Source organism: Trichoderma asperellum, chromosome 4, assembly GCF_020647865.1.
Source record: "Trichoderma asperellum chromosome 4, complete sequence".
Lineage (NCBI taxonomy): Eukaryota > Fungi > Ascomycota > Sordariomycetes > Hypocreales > Hypocreaceae > Trichoderma > Trichoderma asperellum.
The window spans coordinates 4,700,912-4,724,020 of NC_089418.1; the positions used below are offsets into that span (position 1 = coordinate 4,700,912).

The 23,109-nt window shown below is 47.7% G+C and overlaps 10 protein-coding genes across 10 annotated transcripts; 5 read left to right on the plus strand and 5 right to left on the minus strand.

Annotated features, from left to right (window-relative positions):
• On the plus strand, positions 1 to 459 carry TrAFT101_007946 (uncharacterized protein; the record flags this gene model as incomplete). The annotated part of the gene is made up of 1 exon (XM_024904096.2): positions 1 to 459. One exon carries the CDS (start codon positions 1 to 3, stop codon positions 457 to 459), a length of 459 nt encoding a protein of 152 aa, XP_024758944.2.
• Positions 460 to 1,393: 934 nt separating this feature from the next.
• TrAFT101_007947 (uncharacterized protein) lies at positions 1,394 to 2,706 on the minus strand. Its single transcript, XM_024900479.2, has 2 exons — positions 1,804 to 2,706; positions 1,394 to 1,741 (listed from the first exon to the last, which is right to left on the minus strand). The coding sequence occupies exons 1-2, from the start codon at positions 2,109 to 2,111 to the stop codon at positions 1,528 to 1,530; spliced, it is 522 nt and encodes a 173-aa protein (XP_024758943.2). The 5' UTR covers positions 2,112 to 2,706; the 3' UTR covers positions 1,394 to 1,527.
• Positions 2,707 to 4,158: 1,452 nt separating this feature from the next.
• On the plus strand, positions 4,159 to 5,114 carry TrAFT101_007948 (uncharacterized protein; the record flags this gene model as incomplete). Its single annotated transcript, XM_024906827.2, has 2 exons — positions 4,159 to 4,170; positions 4,239 to 5,114. The coding sequence occupies 2 exons, from the start codon at positions 4,159 to 4,161 to the stop codon at positions 5,112 to 5,114; spliced, it is 888 nt and encodes a 295-aa protein (XP_024758942.2).
• Positions 5,026 to 6,692, minus strand: TrAFT101_007949 (uncharacterized protein). Its single transcript, XM_024909978.2, has 4 exons — positions 6,259 to 6,692; positions 6,061 to 6,203; positions 5,913 to 5,999; positions 5,026 to 5,846 (listed from the first exon to the last, which is right to left on the minus strand). The coding sequence occupies exons 1-4, from the start codon at positions 6,491 to 6,493 to the stop codon at positions 5,196 to 5,198; spliced, it is 1,116 nt and encodes a 371-aa protein (XP_024758941.1). The 5' UTR covers positions 6,494 to 6,692; the 3' UTR covers positions 5,026 to 5,195.
• A 362-nt stretch (positions 6,693 to 7,054) lies between these two features.
• On the minus strand, positions 7,055 to 8,448 carry TrAFT101_007950 (uncharacterized protein; the record flags this gene model as incomplete). Its single annotated transcript, XM_066128192.1, has 2 exons — positions 7,055 to 7,407; positions 7,470 to 8,448. The coding sequence occupies 2 exons, from the start codon at positions 8,446 to 8,448 to the stop codon at positions 7,055 to 7,057; spliced, it is 1,332 nt and encodes a 443-aa protein (XP_065984309.1).
• Positions 8,449 to 9,052: 604 nt separating this feature from the next.
• TrAFT101_007951 (uncharacterized protein) lies at positions 9,053 to 10,709 on the plus strand. The gene is made up of 2 exons (XM_024900463.2): positions 9,053 to 9,375; positions 9,450 to 10,709. The coding sequence occupies exons 1-2, from the start codon at positions 9,301 to 9,303 to the stop codon at positions 10,566 to 10,568; spliced, it is 1,194 nt and encodes a 397-aa protein (XP_024758938.2). The 5' UTR covers positions 9,053 to 9,300; the 3' UTR covers positions 10,569 to 10,709.
• Positions 10,566 to 13,517, minus strand: TrAFT101_007952 (uncharacterized protein). Its single transcript, XM_024900555.2, has one exon. It carries the CDS (start codon positions 13,286 to 13,288, stop codon positions 10,712 to 10,714), a length of 2,577 nt encoding a protein of 858 aa, XP_024758937.2. The 5' UTR covers positions 13,289 to 13,517; the 3' UTR covers positions 10,566 to 10,711.
• A 738-nt stretch (positions 13,518 to 14,255) lies between these two features.
• On the minus strand, positions 14,256 to 15,400 carry TrAFT101_007953 (uncharacterized protein; the record flags this gene model as incomplete). The annotated part of the gene is made up of 1 exon (XM_024900489.2): positions 14,256 to 15,400. One exon carries the CDS (start codon positions 15,398 to 15,400, stop codon positions 14,339 to 14,341), a length of 1,062 nt encoding a protein of 353 aa, XP_024758936.2. The 3' UTR covers positions 14,256 to 14,338.
• Positions 15,401 to 19,415: 4,015 nt separating this feature from the next.
• TrAFT101_007954 (uncharacterized protein) lies at positions 19,416 to 21,830 on the plus strand. The gene is made up of 4 exons (XM_066128193.1): positions 19,416 to 20,088; positions 20,280 to 20,475; positions 20,537 to 21,615; positions 21,675 to 21,830. Exons 1-4 carry the CDS (start codon positions 19,829 to 19,831, stop codon positions 21,697 to 21,699), a joined length of 1,560 nt encoding a protein of 519 aa, XP_065984310.1. The 5' UTR covers positions 19,416 to 19,828; the 3' UTR covers positions 21,700 to 21,830.
• A 104-nt stretch (positions 21,831 to 21,934) lies between these two features.
• On the plus strand, positions 21,935 to 22,902 carry TrAFT101_007955 (uncharacterized protein). The gene has a single exon (XM_024908394.2). The coding sequence runs from the start codon at positions 22,075 to 22,077 to the stop codon at positions 22,777 to 22,779; it is 705 nt and encodes a 234-aa protein (XP_024758934.1). The 5' UTR covers positions 21,935 to 22,074; the 3' UTR covers positions 22,780 to 22,902.
• Positions 22,903 to 23,109: the final 207 nt, after the last annotated feature.

Consider the following 23,109-nt stretch of genomic DNA (forward strand, 5'->3'; position numbering starts at 1 on the left):
ATGGATACACCTACCATGACCATGCTTGGAGAGGCAAGCGTCGGATTTAAAGTCTTTCAATTGTTTCTACGCTGGTGGCGGGCGCTATTCGTCACCGGTATTCTCATAATGAACTCTATCTTCTTGGGCATGATGAATTCTCATGATCTTCATGTCAACCGGAGCATAGTCATTGCGGAAGGTTTTGCGGCCGCAGGTGCTGCATGGGGTTGTATTGATATGATCTTTGGCATCTGTTCAGCATTTTGCTGTAACCCTCTTATGGCCATTCCTCTCGAAGGTTTTATGACAGGGTGCTACGTCTTTATTGCCACCGTATATAAACAAGCTCTTAGGGACTGTAAAGGCTATGCTGATACACCTTTTGGGGAAATTATGGGCATGGACGGATTGCCTAGTGTTCGAGATTCATGTGGCATGCAGAAGGCCAACTTCGCTCTATCAATTGTTGCAGCGTAAGTCCAACATATCTACTTGTACCTTTTTCATTTGCTAACGATCTTCTCCTCAACAGAGTCTTGTCTGGGGGTTGTATTTTGATGGAAATTTTACATACAGCCATCTGTTGCACCGTTTTGTCCAATGATTTTTGAGAAATCAAAATTTGAGACGTTCATCTTCCCAAGAGCTCGAAGAGATTTAACAGCAGCAAGAAGGGCTATATAACTATGAAGAGCGCTGTGTGTGTTGGCCGATGATTGGATACACAGCCACGAAGCATTGGAGAAACCTGAAGAGCCATCTGTAAGCGAATATAGAGATTTAGATAGACTCAATAATATTCTTTAAAAGCGGCATCCCAAACAATCGAGACAAGACAAAAAAGTCAGGTTGTTTTGTTCAATGGCAAGCTCGTTAAACGCGGAAAGGATGAATTGTAGCGTAATGAACAAATGGGCGACTGCCAAACCAAGGCATTCACTTTTTTGTACAAGTGTATCAACGACAGAAGAGACAACGGACAGCACTTAGCAGAGACAGCCGTTGAGAATTGGCTTTGATCCTTGCGCTTACTGTGGAGTCTCAACATACGTAATTCAACTTCAACCCGGAATTCTCAAAGGTACAGGCATTCCCGCCATCTCATACACATTTGCCAGCCAAAGAAAAATCTTAAAACAAACAGTGTTGTGGTTGTAAACAGTCGCTGTGAGATCTGAGGATTGTAAGACAGCTTTGGCAAATGAAGCTTCAAATTTCGAATACCCATAAACTTAGCCAACGTTGCCGTCAATGAAGCATCCACAATCGTTTTTGAAGGCACTCAATTACAATATTCAGCGCTTTTCCATGGCCGTCCACGATGAGATCTTCGTCTTCAAAGAAACAGCGGATGTGACTGCTAATTAATGATGAATTTGAGCGATGCTGATACGGGAATGAAGTTTGTCAACTTGCATATTCGTGGGCCTTATGCCTTGAAGGCCATCATTCCATAAGTGTATTATTAAACATTAGTTAAATATTTTACAGCGTATCCATAATCGGGAGCCCAGCGATCCAGCGCATCGCACCCAATACCCGTTATTACCATAAGAACGTGCAGAGCCAGCTGCATAAAACCACAAGTAGCGCCACTAACACCCAGCGCAGTTCAATCGTGAACTTCGTTTCGAGCCAGCGTTGCCATGCCTTCATGCCCCGTTTGCGGTTGGGACAAGTCGGGGTGCCGTAGATGATGCAGCCCAGCCCAGGCCGTGATTCACACTCGATGTGCTCTCGCCGGCGCTTCATCAGCAGCCTATTTCAGGTTAGCATTTATTCATAATCATACGGGCTGTCCAATGAGCGATTATGACTTACGGTACGCTGCCTCTGCAAAACCTCAGGTCTGTTCCAAGATCGCAGCGCTTGGAATTGGGACATTCAAGATGAAGACGCCGGCGCTCAACCAGCCACTCCACCTTGAGCTCAATACCAGTATCGACGAAGCTGTGGAAATACCGGTTGGTATACTTAAGTGACAGTGCGTCAGGATATATCAGCATCTCTGAGATTTGTAGATGGATTTCCGTTGGCAGGCTGAGGAACGAAGCTCGTGGCTCCTTGTCCATTTCCGGAAGAGCCCCGCGGTCCTTGTCGGAGCTGCACTGCGAAACGGTGGAGCTCATGGCGGAAGAGCCGGCAGATGGAACGAACAGAACAAGCTCGTTTATTGCTTATTCGCAGGAAAGGAGAGATGGCCGGATAGGAGAGAGAGAGGTTGGAAGAAGGCTAAAGGCTCTGCTTTTGTGCATGTGTTTTGGCGGCTGCCTTCGCTGTGTTAGTGAATGTCTGAGTCTAAGCCAGGGCTGGCAAGCCACCATAACAACGGGCTGACCTTCAATACGAGTCGCCTTATCCTCATGTGACGGAAACCGAAACAGCGGACACGCGGAAAGGCTGCTCGGGCTATGCAGGACTCCAGGCACCGCAGAAAGCCAAACGTGTTAGAGCTGCAAGGCAGCACCATTTACAAGGGCCGTGCTGCCTCTTGGGTGGCTGGGATCTGCCTCTAGTGGAGGCGCTGCTGGACTGACACACCCACCTGGAGCCACTAGGACAGGCAGCGATGCAGTCCTTGCGGGTGCCTGATCTCGGCCCGCTGGTCCATATAGCAGCCCAAGTCGTAGGCCTAGATGCCGATCCCAGACTCGTTTGTTTATTTGTTTATCGAGTGCTTTGCTGTCACGGTTCGGAGCGTGGTGTTTGGAGAAACGTGGCTTCGTGCTAGTTTGGTTGTGGCATGGCCGAAAGGGGCAAACGGCCGCATTTAGAAACAGGCACATGAGCTTGCAAAGAGCTTGACGTCAACGAGCCAACTAGGGAATATGTACAATAGAGGCAATTTAGATGCCGTTGTTGACGAGTCCTGCCGACATCCGGAATACAAGTCCTATGTCTTCTTATTTGATGGGTGCAAGGACTCATATCCCTGAGATGCGGCTGAATATGAACACCCCTCGCTAGGATATACATGATAGCCCCGCTAACGGTGGCTGTCGTTCTATTTTTATAACAGCTGCTTGGCAACAGGTGTTCACTTAAGAAGGCGTACAGAGTTTCAGGGCAGAGATAGATCCGAAGTATGTACACGAAACCAGAAGCCAAGCAACAATGTCAGATCAGCATTGTTTCATCCGCATCATCTCCCTTGGCGGCAATAGCATCAAATCGGCGAATGTTTCTTTTCTCTGCACCGAGTACCTGGTATTTTAGTGCTCCTTCTTTCCCTCATTGCTCTTGTTACTGCATTCAAGGCGCATATGTACCTATTATATCGAATTGGGGCTTGCGAGGTCGCTGACGGTCGCGGTCTACACCTCGCCGCACCTTTTTGTAAACCGGAAGCCAATTTTCTTAACAAGACATGATCCGTTCCCCATTTTCCACTTTCTAATCGTAAAAAATTACCGCTTGATTTCCAAACGGCTGGATTATTCAGTCTCAACTCTCATCAACTTTATCCTTGTTGATGTATGCCAAGGATGCCACATAAGTAGGAACTGGTATACCCGTGGCCCAGGAGAGCGATTGACTGTACCTCATAGCTCTCATATCGGCCTTGTTCATGTTTAAGAAGCTTGAAATAATCGACAGAGGCGATAAGGGCAATGTTGCAATAATGAAACTTTGAATAGCTTTTCCAGGTTCTCTTCTAAGACGTTACCTGTTTGCTTCACTTGTTCTTTCATAAAAATTGCCCTTGTGTGTATCGTCTGGTGTTTTGTATCATGGTATTATACCAAGACTGACAGCAATACAGCTGTATTGGGAGCCAAGCTGCTCTCTATACATCGCAGCTCGCCAGCCTTACAAGTTGATATAAGTACCGACAGTTCCTGTGAATATACATATCTATGCCTATGCACAGTTGGGGAGTATAAGTGCGGAAAAGCACATGTACTGTGTTTAAACTCTCAGTGAGTAATCCACTACGCCACTCACAAAATGTGGAGATTACACCAACGCCAAAACTCACATTTAAGCCACATAAAAGTTACTGCTACTGTCCCGTATTTCTCCCGCCATTCATTTGAACTGTTGCGCTCTTGTCATTCCATGCAGTCAAATACGTGACGCATGGCGGTACTTGCATCCTTTATTAACTGATTCGTTCTGTGGGAAGCCAAGCGGCTGTTATTAGTTGTTAGAGTGCTACTAGGTTGGATCGCCGCGATGCCTCGAAAGGTGTGCCATGTCCGCATGAGTTGTCTCCTATCCTTAGTCCTTTCTCTAACAGTTTTATCTCCTTTCAGTTCATAACACAAGATGTTAAGGACCAAAATCGTGAAAGCCAACGGCGTTCCAGAGCCCGGCGCACCGAAGTGATGAATGATCTAAAGAAGCAGGTGGAAGCCTATCAGCAGCAAGGTGCAGCGGCGTCTTTAGAGATGCAAAAAGTAGCTCAAGCAGTCGCGTTTGAGAACCAGCGCTTGAGAAACTTGCTCAACATGCACGGAGTATCACAAGACGATATCCACCGATACATTTCAATGCCTTCAATTCCTTCATCTTTTACACAGGCCAGTCTATATGGACCTAGTTCCCTCAGATGCAGAGCTTGTGGGAGCACAGCTATTGTGGCAGAAAAACTTCCAGTTTCGATATCGGCAAAGAAATCTTGTGCCAGTTCAAGCATCTCGCAGGAAGAGGCTATTCATCCACAGCCTTCAACTTCCGTGCGATCCGAGGCTACTCAAAATCGCCACACAGATAAGATTACAATAGAGGCCGCTCCAACAGCACTCGCTCTGCCGCGACCAAGATCCATTATCTCCCATGCATTTGAGGATAAGAGCGGTCAAAAAGAGCTAATTAATAAACACCAGTCTGAAAATCGCGCATCTTACGCAGACAAAGACAAAGACAAAATTCGCGATGGCGAGAGCGAGACATCCTTGGACTTTGAGACTCCTCCCTCAACGCCTCAGCGCGACCCTCATTGTGCATCTGAGAAGACCGGTCATATTGACGCCATGGAAACGTCTTGCGATACCGCAGCATCCATTCTCGTGGATCTTCACCACCATGCAGATGCTGAACGCGCTCGTGCTGCTCTAGGCTGCAAGGGCCCAAACAGCTGTACTGTCAACAACATCAAGATATTTCAATTACTGGAAAACTTTTCTTGACATCTTTCTAACATGATTCTAACTATTTCAATTGTTTAATAAGATCTTACTTCAATCCATAAACTGCATCGCAAATAACTATTATTTCCAGCCCCATCTAGCAGCAATCCATCGAAGAGCATATACCAAGCCCAGCAATACCGGTACTTCGATCAGAGGCCCTACAGTGGATGCTAATGCCTGATCACTATTTGGACCAAACGTCGCTACCGCCACTGCAATAGCCAACTCGAAGTTGTTGCTCGCTGCTGTAAAGCTCTGCGTAACAAGGAACTGATATTCGAAACCCAGCATCCGGCAAATGCTTACAGTGGTAAAGAATACAATGGTGAAATATACAATGAGCGGAGCCGCAACGCGAATGACGGAGACAACTTGATGCACTACCTGGTGGCCTTGAGCAGCAAAAAGGACCAAAATAGTGTATAAAAGTCCAATGAGCGACCAGGGAGAGGCAAAGCGAATAAAGACACGGTCATACCATGCCGGACCTGCAAGAAACCTGAGCGTGAATCTTGTGATTACAGCTGCGCCAAGGGGGATGCCTAGAAAAGCAGCCACACTGGTTGCCACGACAGAATAAGATATGGAGCCAACATCTTCGTGGCTGATGACACGAATGAAGAAGATAGCAAGTGGTGCGAAGAGAACCATCTGAAGAATAGAATTGACCGCAACTAGGATGGCGCAATAGTCATTGTTGCCGCCAGCGAGGGCATTCCAAATCAAGACCTAATCCCACGGGTGTAAGCATTTTCCTAGGCGATGCTTCCAGAAGGGCAAACTAGGGAAACAAACCATGGCAATACATCTTCCTAATCCTACGAGAATTAAACCGCTACGAAGTGCGCTTTTATCAGGAAGAAATGCCCAAGAAAGCGCGAGCTGTTGGATTTTAAGCATTAGCCATTCAGACGGGGATCAGAACAGGAAAACAGAAACTGACCATCAAAAATGGTGCTATGATCCAATTGATGAAAACACTGAAGCCTATTTGCTTCCATAAATCTTTCTTAGAAAAGATCTTGTGCAAAGACTCGTACTGGACCTTGCATAGAATTGGGTACATCATTACCAACAGCCCAATAGCTATATTACCGTTATTAGGGAGAAGACTAAACAGAGACGGATAATAAACACTTGCCTATCGGAATTGATACACCAACAAATGTTCCTTTTTCCAAAGCTGGTGACATTGATGGAACAAAGTTGCCAAGGATAATGCCAACAGCCATGGCTAGAAAAATCCAGACGGCGAGGAAACGATCCAACAGGCCTAGGGACGCAAAAGCAGAGAAATTGTGCTTCTGTTGTATATCATTGTTATTTCCCTCTTGATCTTCTGCTCTAACTGTCGCTTTTTCCGGCTGTGTATCCATGATTCCGTCGAAGGAAGTCGAATCTGGACCGAACGACGGGCTTGTAGCGGGCTTCAAAGAGACGTATCTCGCACTGTATATGGTAGGTAAAACGACCACAATTGTGCTGTGGTATTAGTGATATAACAAAGTTGACTAACCAGCGGATCAAATGAGGGTTTTCTGGCGGTTTAGAGAGAATCCAATGCTATGGCATTGCAATTGTGTCCAACTTCTTTATAACAATATTCCTGATGGTAAGAAGAACTGGGTGAAATGTAAGGAGAGTGGAGCTGCAATTGGAGTAGCCAATTAGATGCAGGGCATGACACACTCCCTCGCTTTTGACAGTTACTAGAACTGATATGAGCTTGAAAATTTATAAAGTTCACGACTATCGAGCATTTTTTCGATTAGCAAAGGAGCAATATTTTACATTTATCAAATGACATTAATAAATAATTCAACGTATTCCTATCGAATAACTGACTGAACGAGTGTGATTTGTCATTTTACTCAATCTGCCACGGTACCACCGATCATAACTCACGCCCTTAAAGAACCAAAAAGCTCAAACTAGTATTACAAGAATAAATAAAACATCGCACCAATCTGTAAGCTCACAAAAGAGATCCAACTCAGTGCAGCAGATGCAGTTGCACTGTTGGGTGATCCGGAGCCAGAGCTAGGGCTATTGGATGGGCCGTCGTCGTCAGTAAAGTTAGCTGGGGGATTCGACAGCCCGGTGCTGTTAGCAATAACCTTGTACTCAATTCCTCCAATCCAGACCCTTGCAATATCTCTGGTGTTGGAAATGTCGACCAGCGGGTTGCTGTTGAGTAATACCAAATCTGCCCGCATACCAGGTGCAATCTGGCCGCGGTCTGTCAACTGGTGATGCTCAGCAGGGATTATGGTGGCTGCCCTGAGAGCTTCTACTGTGGTCAATCCCGCCTCGACAAGATTTTCCAATTCAAATTGTAAACTCAGTCCCCACGGGATGGAGATATTGGCGTTAATAGCCCAACGGCATCTGTGCCAGCTAATATGGGTATGCCGGCAGCGTGAATAGCTTTGACGTTGTCGTAAACATTTTGATAGCTGTCTGGCCCACCAACTTTGTGGCCTGTAAAGGTTAATAATTCCACATTAGAGAAGGCATATCGAGCAATGTTCATCGTCGGAGTGCTCCAAGTGGTGGAAGATTTGCGAACCGTCAGGATATTGGACGCGTTAATGCGGCCATTTGTAGGAATATGCTGGATGCCATTCGTGCCCGACATAGCAGCCTGTGCCCAGGCATTGAGATCGGAAGCATGGGTCATGGACAATTTGCCAAGGTTGTGAACAGCGTCAACGAGAGCATTCTGCATGCTCTGGCTGGGACCGTTGATCTCAGCCGTGATCTTATAAAAGTCGGAGTTGTTGCCAAAGGTGTAAGATACGATCTCAGTAGCATTTTGGTCGGGATAGATGAGGTAAGGTGCTGTAAGATTGAAAGTCTTGGAGTGTTGGCTGCCGGGTCCAGTAGCTGGTATACCAGCTGAGATGAACGAGGCTACACCGTCCACGTTGCGGAGAGGGGCGCATTGGGTATAATTTCGACATGCCATGTTGAGGGCTGTAGTGACTCCATAAGAAGCCAGAATCTCTAGCCCAGCAATGCTGGATATATGAACATGGCTATCAATCAAACCAGGGATCAAGACACCTCCGTTGCCATTAACTGTAGTTTCGATATTGCTCGCGTCATTGCTAATATACTCGCCGTCGATGATGACAGTTTGAGGGCCAGTGAGCTTGACACCATCGAATACGCGAACATTTTTGATAGCAGTCTTCAGTCTTGGCGCAGGCTTTTGTCTTCGGACCATATCACTAGGGTCTGGTGCCCGCTCTTGCATCAGATGCTCAAGACAAGCAAGAGTGGCTGGTGAGAACACTGCGACGAGAGTGAAGAGCTGAGTTGGTTTCATGTTGAAAAGAGCGAAAGGATAATGGGAATTAAAAAAGGCTGACTTGCAGCTAATAATTTTTAACAGTGTTGAAAGTATAAGTCTTGAGTATCATATGTTGTGAGGATTATCTTGATTATGGATCTGCATAAATGGCCAAAAAAAAACTCGCATATTTATATTCGTCGATTGCAATTCCTTTCTTTGCTTCTCTGAATACATCTTCATCTCAGGGCTGTTTAATCAAACTTGCGTTCTTCTGTATATTCGTACACTAAACTTCTATCAGATACAACAGTGTAAGCACAAGGGTTTCTATGCTCCGATATCTGCTGATGCATTTCACAACTATGAAGCATTGCTGGGATCAATCGTCCTATGGACTATGTTGAGGGTTGTACGAACAAAGTTTCGACACGGTAAGAGCACAGAGACTGGGTATATATTCAGTTTAGCGTACGAAGGAAATCTCTGTATTAGTATTTGACCCGCCAACCTGCCTTCCTTCCAGCAGCATAGAAAGATGCATGTCGAGATGCTGATTGGAGGTGCCACGACCACTCATATCCTGCAAAACGAACAGGGGTCAGGCTCGTACACTAAGTCAGATAGGGATAGCTCAGGGGCCCAGTTATTACCAAATATGTCTCTTGGATTCTCGTCCTGGCCGTGGAGTTACGCAACACTTCTGCTAATGCGCCTTGTCCGACTTCCTCATTGTGCGCAACGGCCTCCGTCTGTCTCTACGGTCCCCATCTTTGCGATACCCATGCTCCATAAATGCATCGGACTCGGCGCCACCTGAATACGGATCGAGCTAGTACAAAGACCCGGAGAATTGTCGAGCGAAGCCCCAGCGAATAAAAGGAAGACATGCCCCCGGGTTCACGAACATTTCACCACAAGTCGAGGAATGGCTGCAGCCGTTGCAAGAGGCGACGCGTTAGGGTTCGTTTGTTCCATATCCCGCCTGTAGCACTTTCTAGCATTGATTGCTCATTCATAAATACATCATCAAATAGTGTAATCTGCAAGCGCCAAGTTGTGCCAACTGCACTAGGAGAGGTGAAGTTTGCGACTACCGGTCTCTCGGCATAGACAGCCCACCGGACCACATATTTACGCATAATAGCCATGCTGCATATTTGAAGAGGCGCCGACATGCAGGTGTCTCTTCAAGGACACCACCGCCGGCTGGGGCCGCGCCCTTGTCCACATCTCTAGCTCCCTGGACACAGTCGAGCGTGAATGCTTGGTCTGTAAGACCAGCATCTCCTCTTGGGGTTTATAAGCTGGCATTAAACCCGCCATCAGAGGACGAAAAGCAGCTTATTCAAAAGCAGCTTGTTGATCAGGAAGAGTCCATTGAATACATTCAGCATAACATGGCTGCAATTGCAATACTCCTTGAAAAAACCACTGAGCCATTACTACCTAACGAGGATAGCAACAGGCTTGAACTCGCTGCGTATCAGCACTATACCGCAGCATCCCGCAAATTTCGACAGTCAGTAGGCACCATCAATGATCGCAACTGGTTTAGCGTCCTCGTCTTTGCCATCTCTGTCCTCATCTTCCACTTCGACATCCACAGAAGAGCAAAACGTGGGTTCACAGATGATGATTTCATGGAACCCATTATAACCCTACGAGGAGCTGGACATATAGGCATGGAGCTGGGTCCATGGGTGCTAGAGAGCAGGCTAATCAATGCATTAAAAAAACGTGCCGAGGGTGAACGGCCGCCTTGGGATGATCTCGCTGAACAGGCCATCTCGAACCTTCAGTCAATAAACGAGACATCGTCGCCACTCCAAATTCGTGGAATTTATCGAGATACCTTAATTAAGCTACAATTTTGGTTGCGGCTTTCATGGTGTAAGCCGCGAATTTGGCTGCACTTTGTATGGTGGCCAGGGGCTGTCGATCAGGAATATCTGGATCTTCTAACGCGGAGAGACCAAATGGCGTTGGTCATTCTCATCCATTGGTGTGCGGTGATGAAATCTGCGCCTAGAAAGTGGTTTATGGAAGGGTGGGCTGAAAATGTTTCTCGACCGGTGATTCCGCTTATTGGACAAGAGTGGGATGGTGTTATGGAGTGGCCGCTGTCAAGAATAAGAGTGGCTGACGGCAAGTGATTCGACACTGGTGCATGATCCTTGTTAGTACGTTTACCAATATGCTGCAAAATACTAGGTATTCATTGGTAATATTCATTCATTATCAACCAGAAACATGCCAAAAACATTGAGTCAAGTAACACTAAAAATGCATATGCAACCTACACCGTCCCCTCTCGTCCCCAGTCTGTTGGCTCACTGCTCATCTCAAACTCAATCTTCTTCGCCTTCACAATCTGCTTATGCTTCAGTAGCGGCTTATTGATGTCTTGCCCATCAATCTTCAAACTCTTCACAAACGCTTTCCCCTCAGAGCCCGCTCCAGGTGCCGAAATCACCAGCGTATGCTCTTTTCCACCATCTCCAGGCCCAGGAGGCAGTAGAATTTGCGCCTCGTCAAAGAATGGTGTTGCTACAACATACTCGTCGCTCGCTGGGTTGACAGGGTAGAACCCCAGCGCCGACAAGACGTACCATGCGCTCATTTGCCCCAAATCTTCGTTGCCGCTAAGCCCCGAAGCCGTTGCGTTATAGTTCTCCCACGCAAGCTCACGGACTTGTCTTGCTGCATCAGCAGGATACCCGATTACAGAATACAAATAAGGAGCGTGATGCGACGGCTCGTTACTGTGCATGTTATGACCACCCGCGAAATATTCATCCATGCGAGCCTTCATGGCTTTCTTGCCGCCTTTGAACAATGAAGCAAGGCCGCCGACATCGTGCATCACATTTAACGTGTAGATCCATTTGTCGCCCTCGGTCCAGCCCCAAGACTCATCTGCCCATGTACCGTTTGCGTTGCGAGCCTGCATGAACTCGGTTTCTGGGTTCCAGAGCTTCCTGTAATTTTGTGACCGTTGTCGTAGCTCCTCCGCATAATCGTAATGCGCGGCATGTTCAGCAACCACGGCGGCAGCATAGTCATCAAAAGCATAGTCGAGCGTGCGGCTAGCAGACTCGGCCCAGCGATCATTGTCAACCCATCCGTGCTCGAGGTAGCTCGTTAGCCCGGCTCGACATTCGTAGGGAGTGCTTGGTTCTCTAGAGTAATAGAGCAAGTCGGTGTCATTCTCCGGGGGTACATAGGCGTCTTTATGGACGGCAGACCACGCCTTTTGGATATCGAAATCGTCGAAGCCTCTAATTAATGCATTTGCAATCACAGCGTCGACATGCGTTGCGATCATTTCGTTATTTTCAATCATATTGTTCCAAAGAGGCAGCCGGCCAGACCAGTCAAATATTCGTAGAAGAGAGCGTATCATAGAATCGACTCGCTCAGGAGCAAAGATGGTAAGAAGAGAGTGCTCTGCCCTGTATGTGTCCCAGATCGACCACGACTGGTAATATGAATCATTCGCTTCATGAACGCTGTCTGTGTAGCCACTATAGAAGCGGCGCAGACCACCCTCAGATGAAGTGGTAGGCTCGGAATAGTCGCTCGGATACTGAAGAGCGTGAAATAAACCTGTGTAGAAGATAGTTTGGGGGTCGTGGTCTGCGCCGGTCTCGTTGACTCCAGAGATTTTAATGCGGCCAAGTCTTTCTAGCCAGGCCGACTTGACGTTATCGACAGTCGTTTCAAACGTCGTCCCATCTGGTATGTCGATATCCAGATTCCTTCTAGCTTGCTCCACGCTTACATACGAGACTCCAGTCCTCACCTCGACTCTCTGAACCGACTCATCGAAAGTGACATATGCACCGACAAACTTGTCTTGGATGTATTTTTGCTCTTTATACAACTTGCTAGCACGGCTAACTCCGTAAGAGGCAAATGGGGCAGAAAAGCGTGAAACAAAGTAGAGTCTAAACGATTCCGGCTTGTCGGGGCCTAGCAAGTATTCTTGTCGCTGGCTATTACTTCCCGATACCTCTTGAGTCTCAGGATCAATTTCGACATGGCCTGTCCAGTTGAGTCGGCTGGCCTGTATAACAAAATAAGGCTGTCGTGACTGGGTATCTTGGAAATCAACGCGAAGATGGCCAACATGGGCTGATGCACTCATGGCTACTTGTATCGAGTTTTCATACGGAGCTCCGGCAAGGTAATCTGAAGCATTTGCAGATGGGCTTTGCACGGTATATTGGTGCTCTGGCTCAAAGACGTAATCCCGTCTTCTCACGCGACCATTGGCACCCTCAATCACGTCTCTATTTGGGATAAAATTGGCGCCTCCTGGACATGGGGGACAGGCATCTCCGAGAAGCTCTGATGTCGCTTGTTCGGTAAGATTCCATCCGAATTCGCCCACCGAGTCTGCATCAAGCGTCACTTCGTACACGTAAGGCGTGCTCCTCTCATCTTCCTTTCTGAATGCCAGCCCTCGATGCTGGAATTGGTGACGGATCTCATTGCCAAGGCCTGGCATCAGTGCTACGTGGCCGTTTTCGCCTATCCAGATGGCAGGCTGGTGAGTTGCTTGAAAGCCGTGCATGCGGCGGTCGCGGTCATTGTAGGGGACCTGGGAGATGAAGTTTTCACGCGTCTGCGGAGTCCATCGCGTCATGCCAAATGGCGGAGACACAGAGGGGATCATGCCACCAAGATCGTTGGGATCATAGCCCCGGGTGCCCACGAGAGGGTTGACATATTTCAAGACGCCTGCGTCAGCGTGATAGTCACTATTTACGAGCTGTGAAGCTGAGCCTGGTGAGGACGCAGACTGCGAAGACACAGCTGTCGTATATGAGGCTAAAGAAGAGATGGCGAAGCAAAGTGGTAGGTACTGCATTGTTGCGGGCGTTATACGGCAACAACGTGTTGCTGAGGCTCACATTTGAGAGGAATGAAACGCGGAGGTGAATGATTCAAGTGTGAGGCGGTGGTAAAAGCAGAGCTCGCAAATGCATGTGACTAAGACTTGGCGTTGACCACCTAGCCTTTAGACAAGGACTCAACAGCACGAGTGTCACCCAACCTGTGTTTGTATGCAGCAGTGTCGACAACTTTGTAGCCTGCAAAATACAACGTTGAAGCGGTAGTCGCGATATTCAATTTCTGTGCAGCCACTTTCGGCCCATTCCGGCGGCAGAGGCGTCGATCGTCCACTTTTTGCGGGGTACCAGTTACGATATGACATTTTGCATAAGAATAGAGTCACCTATGACTTGGCATATACTGTCCATTATTACAATGCAGATTAGTTGGGAATACTATAGATCCGTGACAGCAGTAATGAAAGCAGTTTAGATGGGGTGAGTGCTTAGGGTTAGATTACATGCAGCATCGACGGCCAAAGCTACATGTACATATATGCATGTGTATAATGAAAGGCGCACCGTAAGGGCCTTCAGCAGGGATTAAAAATGCTGTGAAGGTGCAGGTGGTTGCCTCTAGGACCTAGGTCCTACTAATAAACGCCATGAGAGGGCTTAAAAATGCTGTGAAGCAGCTCGATCAATTCCCTAGGCAAGAAGTTGGGTGTCAACGTTATTGATCCTTTTGGGCGTCATCTAGACAGCAAAAAATTCCCACGATCGATATAGGGAACAACTGGGTTTCGCATGTCGAGAAATGCCATGTAGAGCCATCCTGACATCCGACGGGTATCTGACCATTCAGAAGCATCGAATAGGCACCTTGGGTATATAAGCCCTCAAATAAGCGGATAGGCTTTCTTCAATCCTCAGTCACCTTTTCAATCTTCACAATCTACTTTATAGCATTCATCATTGTCAAGTTAGTATGAGATTATACACTTCCATTACATCGTTCTAATAACATCAAGAGACTGCTGCCTATCTACATAGTACAATTCTCGTTCATCATAATACCATTCCAATTAGATATCGACCTTGATAACTACCTTGCCCTTTGCCTTCTTTTGCTCAACTTTGTCATACGCTGCTTGGAAGTCCTCAAACTCAACCACGCTGTCAATCTGCGGCTTCAGCCCACGCGCATCAATAAAGTCGGCAATCTCTTTCAGGTCATCGCCCTTGCAGTCCATGAGATACCAAGTGCTCTTTGCTAACTTCTTTGTAACTGACTCGGGCTTCAGATCATCTGGACTAGCAACAACACTTAGCAAGACACCATTCTCTTTCACAGCGGACCAGCCTGCAGCCAGACTCGACCCTCCAACGCAGTCGAGGACCAGATCCACCTCACGAGAGGCATCTTCCTGGGCCCACTCGGCAATAGATTGCTTCTTATAGTCAATAATCTCTGTGGCTCCGGCCTTCTTAGCTGCTTCGACATTTGCACTACCGCACTGTGCAACTACAGCGCCTGCGCCAGCGGCCGCAGCAAAATGAACTGCCCAAGCTCCAACGCTGCCGCCTGCGCCTGTGATAAGGACTCTCAGCTTGCTGTTATGGGCTCTGGCGTCGGCGTCTCCGCTAATTCCATTCTTATTCAAGATTCCCTTGCTAAATAGTCCTTGCCATGCGGTCAAGGTACTCAATGGCGTTGCAGTTGCCTCAGCCCAGTCCAGTGTCTTGGGCTTCAGTGCCAGCTCCTCTGTATGGACAATTGTGTACTCTCGCAAGCATCCTGGAAATCTCGCATGGAGTCGAAAGTACACTTCATCGCCAGGCTTGAAAGGGCTGGAAGGTGGCGAAGTAGCAATGATACCAGCAGCTTCAGTTCCGGGCACACGTTCCCGGTTTGGGGGGAAGAGGTCGGGGAAACTGACCTCCCAACCCAATTCACCAAGGCATGGTGATGTGCCTTTGATCTTGACGAGATGGTCTTGAGGACCAGCAGGTTGGGGAATGGGAGTTTGTACAAGTTTTAAAGTTGTGAGTTTAGGGTCTTGCTGATAAACAGCCCTGATCGTAGTAGGAAGATTAGCTGTGGCCATCTTGACGTATTGGTTGGCAGCAGTAAAGAGGGTTCGCATTGTTCAGTTAAGAAAAAGGAAGCAGAAAGACTTTATCTAGCAATCATTATCCTTTAAATAGACTCACGAAAATCCAAGTCTCTTTATACCATTCTTTTGCACTGCTCACGTCATTGCCACCTATTGTGAAGCTCATAGTGCGAATCAATGAACCCCAACGGGTAGCCTTTCCGCTCATTCAGCCTCTAGCAAGGCGGGTATCCATGCTCTAGACGAGTCGCCGACCCATGAAATGCCCGACTTGGCAGCAAAAACCTTAAAAATAACGTCACCTAAAATGCGCGATGTGGCTTAAGTGGCGCCGGCGGCGCGCGCGAATCGTTATGCAAAGGCATAAGGTAAGGTGAGATCCAGGGACTGCCGAAAATCATGCAGATCGGGAACAATAGCCACATTGGAACGCAGCTTTTCCTAATCATATTCAATCATACCCACTTCAAAGCGCTGCTTCCTAGTTAGCAAACAAATAAAAAGGTCATTCTCCAGCTCTTCTAATTGCAATAATACCGACCGCTTGCTCCGTGTCTCGGTCGGGCCTGTCTCCACAGCCCGGGGATCCGCTACCGAAACGTCCCAATGTGGCAGCATAACCCGGTTCGGCAGATGCAGTTTGATTTGTTGTGCAGTATATAAGTGGCAATGCTGCATATGCGGCTGAAGAAGCGAAACGGCGTTTTGTTTCCATTTTTGTAAACCATCAGGAATCCTCATGAGACTATAACAGGAATGTGGTGTGTTCATCTTGGTCAGATTCAGTCAAATGTGAGGGATTAAAATATCAGCATTTTCATCACACAAGCATATTATCACACAAGCATATTATTACAATTTATACTATTATGGCATCTTATTTGTATTTTGCGCTTATTTCTGAATCCGCGATCCTCTCCCACGCATAGTTTGCTGGCGAAATCGCTCTCAAAAAGTGGATAGAGCTCAAGATTTGCTGCCCTAAGCCCAGTTACAAGCTTATTCGGACCTACAAATGACATTTCAAGATATTTCCATGCATCAATTGTATATATGAAAGCAGTTTCGCAGCTGTCTGAGACGCCAACTCCATGTTCAAGCAGCGCAAATTGAACATTCATCAATCAGCGCCACCGCTCGCGCAATCTCCTCCGCCACACAAAGAATTGCGCCGCCATGAAGGAATCGTGGTAGTATTTCCCCACAAGGCGCATCAACCTCATCCTCGCATCGTCCAATAACAAAACCAAGCTGGAAAAAAAAGTCAAATGGGAAGTCAGGTAAGGGCGAGTCTGCTATCCTGAATGCGAGATCTATATAACGCTTAATTCCAAGATCGGCGGAATCCACCTCTATGGGTCCCTGTCCGTTGAGCCAACTCCCTTAGGCTAGAGGTAGCTATGGGGAGGGTCTTGATGAGCAGCTCTAGGCTTTCCATAGGAAGGTCGGCAGAGATGAGCCTGTTACCGAGAGCATAAGCATTGCCAAACTCGGTTTTCATTATATTTGACTTTGGCTTGCTTCTGAGCTATTCAATTCTGAGCTTGGATCACCGGGGGACGAATCGAAAGTCAGTAGGAATCCTCCAACGGCTTTTGTGAGGATTCGCCATCTTCATCCACCAAGCTGCTGCAAGTGATCCCAAACAGTCTTGGCTTCTTCCTCCACGCCATTAAAATGATAGCTTCCAGAAGTCACAAACTCTTTTCATGTCTTTCTCGCGACATCTTCGATATCTTGTTGGGCAAGCCCAAACCATCCGAATCTCGTTACTACCAAAGGCTATCAGTCGGCAACCTAAGGGGCGGAAAGTGACCAACATGGAGACGTCTGATAGGAGGACTGGGATCCATATTCATTATCAGTTATTGAAGATAATTAATAGATATGCTGCATTGTAGATGGTCATTGAGATGATGATCACATATTAATGCACTACAAGTGTTGAGAAAGACTTAGCTTTCATAAAGAACAATCTCTACTATCTACCTTGTGGGAAGCGTATTAAATAACCTGTACGGCTCCTATAGATCTAAGTCTCTAAAAAAAGTCTCATTATTGGTAAATCAATTCCGTAATTACCTATTTAGGAATTGCTACCTGTAGCTCAAGTAAGTCCACATATAAAGAAGAGGCCAAGGCGTAGTAAAATGTTTCTAACTGCACAGCTGTTGAAAGTTAAACAGTCACAAATACTATATCTTTTTTGCTGTCTTTCACATGACAATAAAAAAGAGCATCATAGCGTTACTCAATGGGACCCAAAAGGATATTTTACTATAATTTGCGTCTTGGGGTATTAATGATTTGGTAGTTTGCGTAGGGTCAAGCGACAGCTACCGGGTAGACCGTCAGCCATGTTGCGATGATCGACTCCCCTAAACAAGGCACCCTAGCCCAACGATACTAATCAACGACCAATTCACACAACTAATACAGAGAACTCTGTGCAGTAACCTGAATTCAAAGTAGTATTAAGTAGTGAAATCTTGACTGGGCACAGTCATCTGATTGCACTCTTGTATCGATGAGAGTCTTGGATATGTATTCAATATGCCTGTAGCCTTGCCGTCTTCCCTAATGCCAGGTACATGTATCGTGCTGCTGGCATTGCCATCATATATCCGCGGGAATAAAGCTCGGGACATTTGTCACCGCATCATCACGGATACACGTAACATCGCAGCAAAAGACCCTTACAGGTAGACTTACGTGGCTGGAGATCTCGCTTGCAGCCCCAATTGCAGGGTCCAGGGCGATCTCCAGAAAAAAAAAGACGGGGAAACCGCCAATCCCCCCCTGAAAAGCCGCGCGCACGGATTTCACTGCTGTGAAACGAAAAAGAGGGCGAAAACGTTGAAAGCCTGTTGAAGCGGTTGTGACAATTTACCTGCCTCTTTTGTCTCTTCTGCTGTCTCTCCTTCGCCACATTTGGCCAGGCCATGTTTTGGAGTTTCCAAGCCAAGAGTTTCATCTCATTGCCATCTCCATCGTGTCATCCCGGGCCTTCCAAGCACACCGGCCCCCCGTGAGCTGTTATGCGCATATCGTCACCGCTAAACTGCGGCGCCAAGAACATTTAGAATCACGTTCCAACGGTGGCCATTTCGCATCAAATATTACAGTCGGGTCTTTAAAGGCGCTAAAATTAGCCCGGCTCCATCGCCCACGTAATGGCGTTCTCATGGGGAGCGGCATTTGTTCTTCCATTTGGCTTATTTCTCGTCTATTGATTTTTCCGTATTGGCATTTGTAAATCGCGGGAGGCCGCATTGGCGCCATGTAATATAGGCTTTGTTACTCTGCAAAGGATAGAGTATAACACACGGTCCTAGTAAGCAGAGCTATCTATTAGCTCAGCGTTTCGGTCCTTGTGTCTCTGTGTCCGCAAACAACAGCGCACCAAGAGAAGTAAAGCACTAGCAGCATCGTGTAAGAGGCCGCTGCCATTGCATGTATATATAGCGCCTGGCGGTTCGATATCACATAAACTATGCCCTGCCTGCAACGGAATACGGGGTTTAGGTTGGGAGCAGCATCTGTTAGGTAGCATCTGTACGGAGTAGATTGGCTGTTAGCAATGCGCTGCTCTGAAACTATCGCCATTTTTAGTTAGTTTAGCTGCTCCAATGCCGGGACTGGAGCCTCAATAACCGCTGAACGCTGCAGTCTATCGAATGTAGGAAATAAGTGAAATGAGATGATGTAAAAGCCCTCCTTTTTTTCAGCTTTCTCTTTGAAAGCTGACAACATGGCTTCACTCTCCTCTTTGGCAGCATCAGCTCAGTCGTCATAGTTCCTCACTGCAGCCACGAAATAATACCTCTTGTCAGCAGCCCCTCAGCATGAGACAATTCCCCTCACTGGGGCAAAAAATAAAAATAAAAAAACTCACGATGCTGCCAAAATGGCACCCTGGGTTTGTCCCCCGATAAGTGGCGCCAGGTCCCGGATCCCGGTTCAAAGGAGTGAGTGGGCCTTTGTGCTGGGCTTCATTTAGCCCCTTGTTTTTTGTTCTTTTTTCGTGCCCCTAATAGCCTTTTGGCTGCTCTTCTTTTCCTCTCTCAGAAGAATGGGCTACCCCCAGTCTTCTTATCCCTCTTCATCGTGACTTTCGCCGCTTCTGCTTGTCACAAGCGGTCGCGTGCGCCTGACGCAGTCTGTCTGGCCTTTTCGCTCTTTTCTTCTTCTTCTTCTCTTCTATACTTTTAAAACGCGCAACACGCTTTGTAACGCCTCTTTTTCTTGACGCTCTTAGACACGAGCTGTTCGCGTGCTTCTGGACCAGCTGCCTTACTTTACTCGTCCCTAGTATTAGTATCTGCCCTACCCGGCGTAGACCAGGTCTGGTAGTACCGAATAATCTATATCTTTTCTCTTTTCTGCTGGAATAGCCGGCCGTGCCCATCATCGACAGATCACGGCCTGGCTGGAGCGGCGCCTAGTCCCGGTAGCTAGATGGCTCTCATTGTGGATATTGTGCGATCGGTCCTGTGCACGTCGTGGCTTAACCTTTTGCTTATCTTTGTTCCTGTCGGATATGTTGCTTATTTTATCGGCCTCAACTCTACGATAATCTTCGTCTTCAACGCCCTCGCTATTGTACCCTTGTCGTCTTTACTTACCGATGTTACGGAGAAGATTGCTAGCGATGCTGGCGATACCATTGGTGCCATCCTCAACATCAGTCTCGGCAACCTTGTTGAGCTGATATTATTGTAAGTTCCGCAAGCTGTTTCTTTTTGGTATTCCTCTTTTCTTCTTCTTCTTCTTCTTGACACTTGAAGTCCTTTGTACATCCCCTCGTTGCCCCTCCAAGCTAACTTATATCTATAGCATGTAAGTCGAATCAGCCTCATGCGAGCAACAGAATGCTCCCCTCCATTGTTTGCCATACTAATCCAAATAGTGTCGCCCTCAAGAATGACCAGATCCGAGTCGTCCAAGCGTCTATTCTTGGATCCATTCTTGTGAATCTGCTTTTGATTCTTGGCTCGGCGCTTCTAACGACCAAGCTCCCTGACCAAGAGTTCCTTCACGATGCCGCCGGCACGCAGCTACTCGGCTCACTGCTGTTTGTATCGGTATTTACTTTCTTGATGCCTGTGAGTGGCTGTTTCGCTCCATGTTGTTTACTGCCGAAGTACACCTTTGACCGTTTGATAGACTGCCTTTGACCACACATTCAGAGGAACTGAAGGTGCCGAGAGCATGAGCCTGAAGATGAGCAGGATATCTGCTGTCATGATTCTGCTCATTTATATCCTGTATTTTTTCCACGAAATCAAATCTCGCACGCCTCCTCACGATATCGAAGCCGTATCCCATGATGAAGACGCCGAAGACGTTACCTTATTACACGACGCAGATCATGTTCCTCTTCGCCCTATGCCCCTTTCTTCAGAAACACTGCACGCCTCGCAAGCCAACCACCGAACCGTCAGATTCGTCGACGTTAGTCCAACATCAGAACACGCACCTCTGAAAGATGGCGAGCGGGACAGTCTGGACGGCCTAGACCACGAGACTGAACTGGAAAACGAAGACTATCTCGAAAACGGAGAGCCGAAGGAAGAAGCAGGCGAAGGTTTCCAAAACTCTAGACGGGTCAGGACGCGAGGCCGCTCATTATCGTTGGGTTCAAGCAGGGGAGCGCTGAGCGAGACATCAGAAGGAGGAGACCGGACTGAACTTATGGCGCCATACCTCACGACGAGGCAGATTCTCCGAGACAGCCACGTCAACCTCGACCGCATCGTGGCCAAGCCGAAGCCAGTCTCATTCGGAGCCAGGACCGATCGCATCATCTCCTACGTGATGCTCATCATCACATCATCGCTCATGTCCGTATCCGCCGAGTTCCTCGCCAGCGCCATCGACGATGTGATTCGCCAGGGCCATCTTTCCGAGTCTCTCATTGGTCTGATCATTATGCCAATTATTGGAAACGTCGCCGAATATGCCACCGTCGTTATTGTCGCCGCAAGAGACAACATGGGCCTTGCGCTGGCCGTTTCTGTGGGCTCGTCCATCCAGATTGCATTATGTGTGACTCCCCTGACGATTATTGCGGGCTGGATCATGGATCGTCCGTTGATGTTGACGTTCAACCTGTTTGAGATCGCCACGCTGTTTGGCTCGGTCTTGTTGGTGAATTTCTTGATTTTGGGTGAAGGAGTCAGCGGTCCGCTGCGGTCCAGCGGCCTGAAGGGTGGTTTAATGTGTGCATGTTATGTAATTATTGGGTGAGTCGAAAACTCTGGGATATCCCTTTCATATCCAGATCTTGCTAACGTTTCAACAGACTTGGGGCTTATCTGTCTCCTTAAAACAGATGACAATATTGAACATGTTTTTATATATAGAGCTTATGCATTGGAAGCCGAGCCAAATGATGATTAGATGCATCTAATAGAGGTAATCATAATGAAGAAAAATAAACCAGTAAAATGGCTACGGTTGTAAATGTGCCTGTGTTGGTTTTGAAATCATGCAACTCTTACGTAATCACAAGGCCAGGCACTTTAACCTTCAACGTCCTAAAGAGTTGCAAGCCTCTCTTCTTCTGCATCACTGGTCGTTCCCCATTATTGGCTCACGCAAACCTCGGCATGTTGTAACAAATACCAACATTAGCGCGACCATCTGGCGACGACTATCTGGCGACGACTTCTCGTCATTTAAATTTCCCGCGGCACACGGCCATGCCGCGTGAGAGGGATGACTCGGACGATGAAGACATTCCGCTGCACCACAAACGCCCCTTTGGCGCTGGGCTGAAGCGCAAGAAGATTGAGTTTGTCAAAGCAACAGATCCAGATGCCAGCAATACGGTCAAAACCGTTGGCGGACAGACGGCGTCTATCGGGGATATCTACGCCAGCATAGTTTTGGGCAGCAGCTCTACAGATTCGGCATCAAAACCCGAAGCTACTAGGGATGAAAAGGAAGATGCCATATCGCCGGCAGAAGAGCAGCCTGAGCCTCCGGTATGCCCGGTCTGCTCTCTTCCCATCACTACGACGCTGCAGAAGCATGAGGCCTCGCTTGCGCATCAAGTGAGCCTGGAGCATTCCCATCCGCCATCTGCGATAGATCGATCGCGCATGGGTTTGCGGGCCCTAGAATCCCAGGGCTGGGATCCCGATTCCCGCCTGGGTCTGGGCCGTGAGGGCGAGGGAGCCCGGTTCCCCATCAAGATACTCCCGAAAAAGGATACGCTGGGCGTTGGAGCAAAGCAGCCGGCAAATCAAAAGGTGGAAGAGAAACCACGGCCGCTGACTGCTAAGGAGATGCGCGCTCTGGCGGAGAAGGAGAAAAGGAAAGGAGAGCGGCTACAGGCTGAGATGTATAGCCGCGTGGATGTGGAGAAGTATCTCAGGGGAAATGGAGGTGAAGATGGCTTGTGAGAGGAAGTAGAGTTGACGATGTACGGATGGCACGTATAGAGAGAGAATGGACGTATCGTCAAAGCAATGGATATAGCTCTTCAGCTGGAGGTTCATACGAAGGTGTGGCTGAATGAATCTGACTCTATTATGGATGTGTGATAACTTGCCTCTAACGTGAATTATTTTGCCCGGCATGATTCCACACTGCTGTAAGCGCTGCATGTACACTGCGTCAAAACTAAATCGACACCGAAGTTATCGTAACGCTTAATTCTGATATGCACTGGACCCTGGCAAACTCCAGTCCATGCCACCTACACCGTGGAGTACAAATGCGGTAGTTTTGGT

What these genes read in the sequence shown, in the direction of transcription:
- TrAFT101_007947 (XM_024900479.2), bottom strand. Translation starts at nt 2,111, where the DNA reads ATGAGCTCCACCGTTTCGCAGTGCAGCTCCGACAAGGACCGCGGGGCT. An exon ending in TTTTGCAGAGGCAGCGTACC is followed by an intron (nt 1,742 to 1,803) that starts GTAAGTCATAAT and finishes AACCTGAAATAG; the next exon opens with GCTGCTGATGAAGCGCCGGC.
- TrAFT101_007949 (XM_024909978.2), bottom strand. Translation starts at nt 6,493, where the DNA reads ATGGATACACAGCCGGAAAAAGCGACAGTTAGAGCAGAAGATCAAGAG. An exon ending in TGGTGTATCAATTCCGATAG is followed by an intron (nt 6,204 to 6,258) that starts GCAAGTGTTTAT and finishes ACGGTAATATAG; the next exon opens with CTATTGGGCTGTTGGTAATG. An exon ending in TCATAGCACCATTTTTGATG is followed by an intron (nt 6,000 to 6,060) that starts GTCAGTTTCTGT and finishes AAAATCCAACAG; the next exon opens with CTCGCGCTTTCTTGGGCATT.
- TrAFT101_007951 (XM_024900463.2), top strand. Translation starts at nt 9,301, where the DNA reads ATGCCCCCGGGTTCACGAACATTTCACCACAAGTCGAGGAATGGCTGC. An exon ending in GCAAGAGGCGACGCGTTAGG is followed by an intron (nt 9,376 to 9,449) that starts GTTCGTTTGTTC and finishes ATCATCAAATAG; the next exon opens with TGTAATCTGCAAGCGCCAAG.
- TrAFT101_007952 (XM_024900555.2), bottom strand. Translation starts at nt 13,288, where the DNA reads ATGCAGTACCTACCACTTTGCTTCGCCATCTCTTCTTTAGCCTCATAT.
- TrAFT101_007954 (XM_066128193.1), top strand. Translation starts at nt 19,829, where the DNA reads ATGGCTCTCATTGTGGATATTGTGCGATCGGTCCTGTGCACGTCGTGG. An exon ending in CTTGTTGAGCTGATATTATT is followed by an intron (nt 20,089 to 20,279) that starts GTAAGTTCCGCA and finishes TAATCCAAATAG; the next exon opens with TGTCGCCCTCAAGAATGACC. An exon ending in GCATGTTATGTAATTATTGG is followed by an intron (nt 21,616 to 21,674) that starts GTGAGTCGAAAA and finishes ACGTTTCAACAG; the next exon opens with ACTTGGGGCTTATCTGTCTC.
- TrAFT101_007955 (XM_024908394.2), top strand. Translation starts at nt 22,075, where the DNA reads ATGCCGCGTGAGAGGGATGACTCGGACGATGAAGACATTCCGCTGCAC.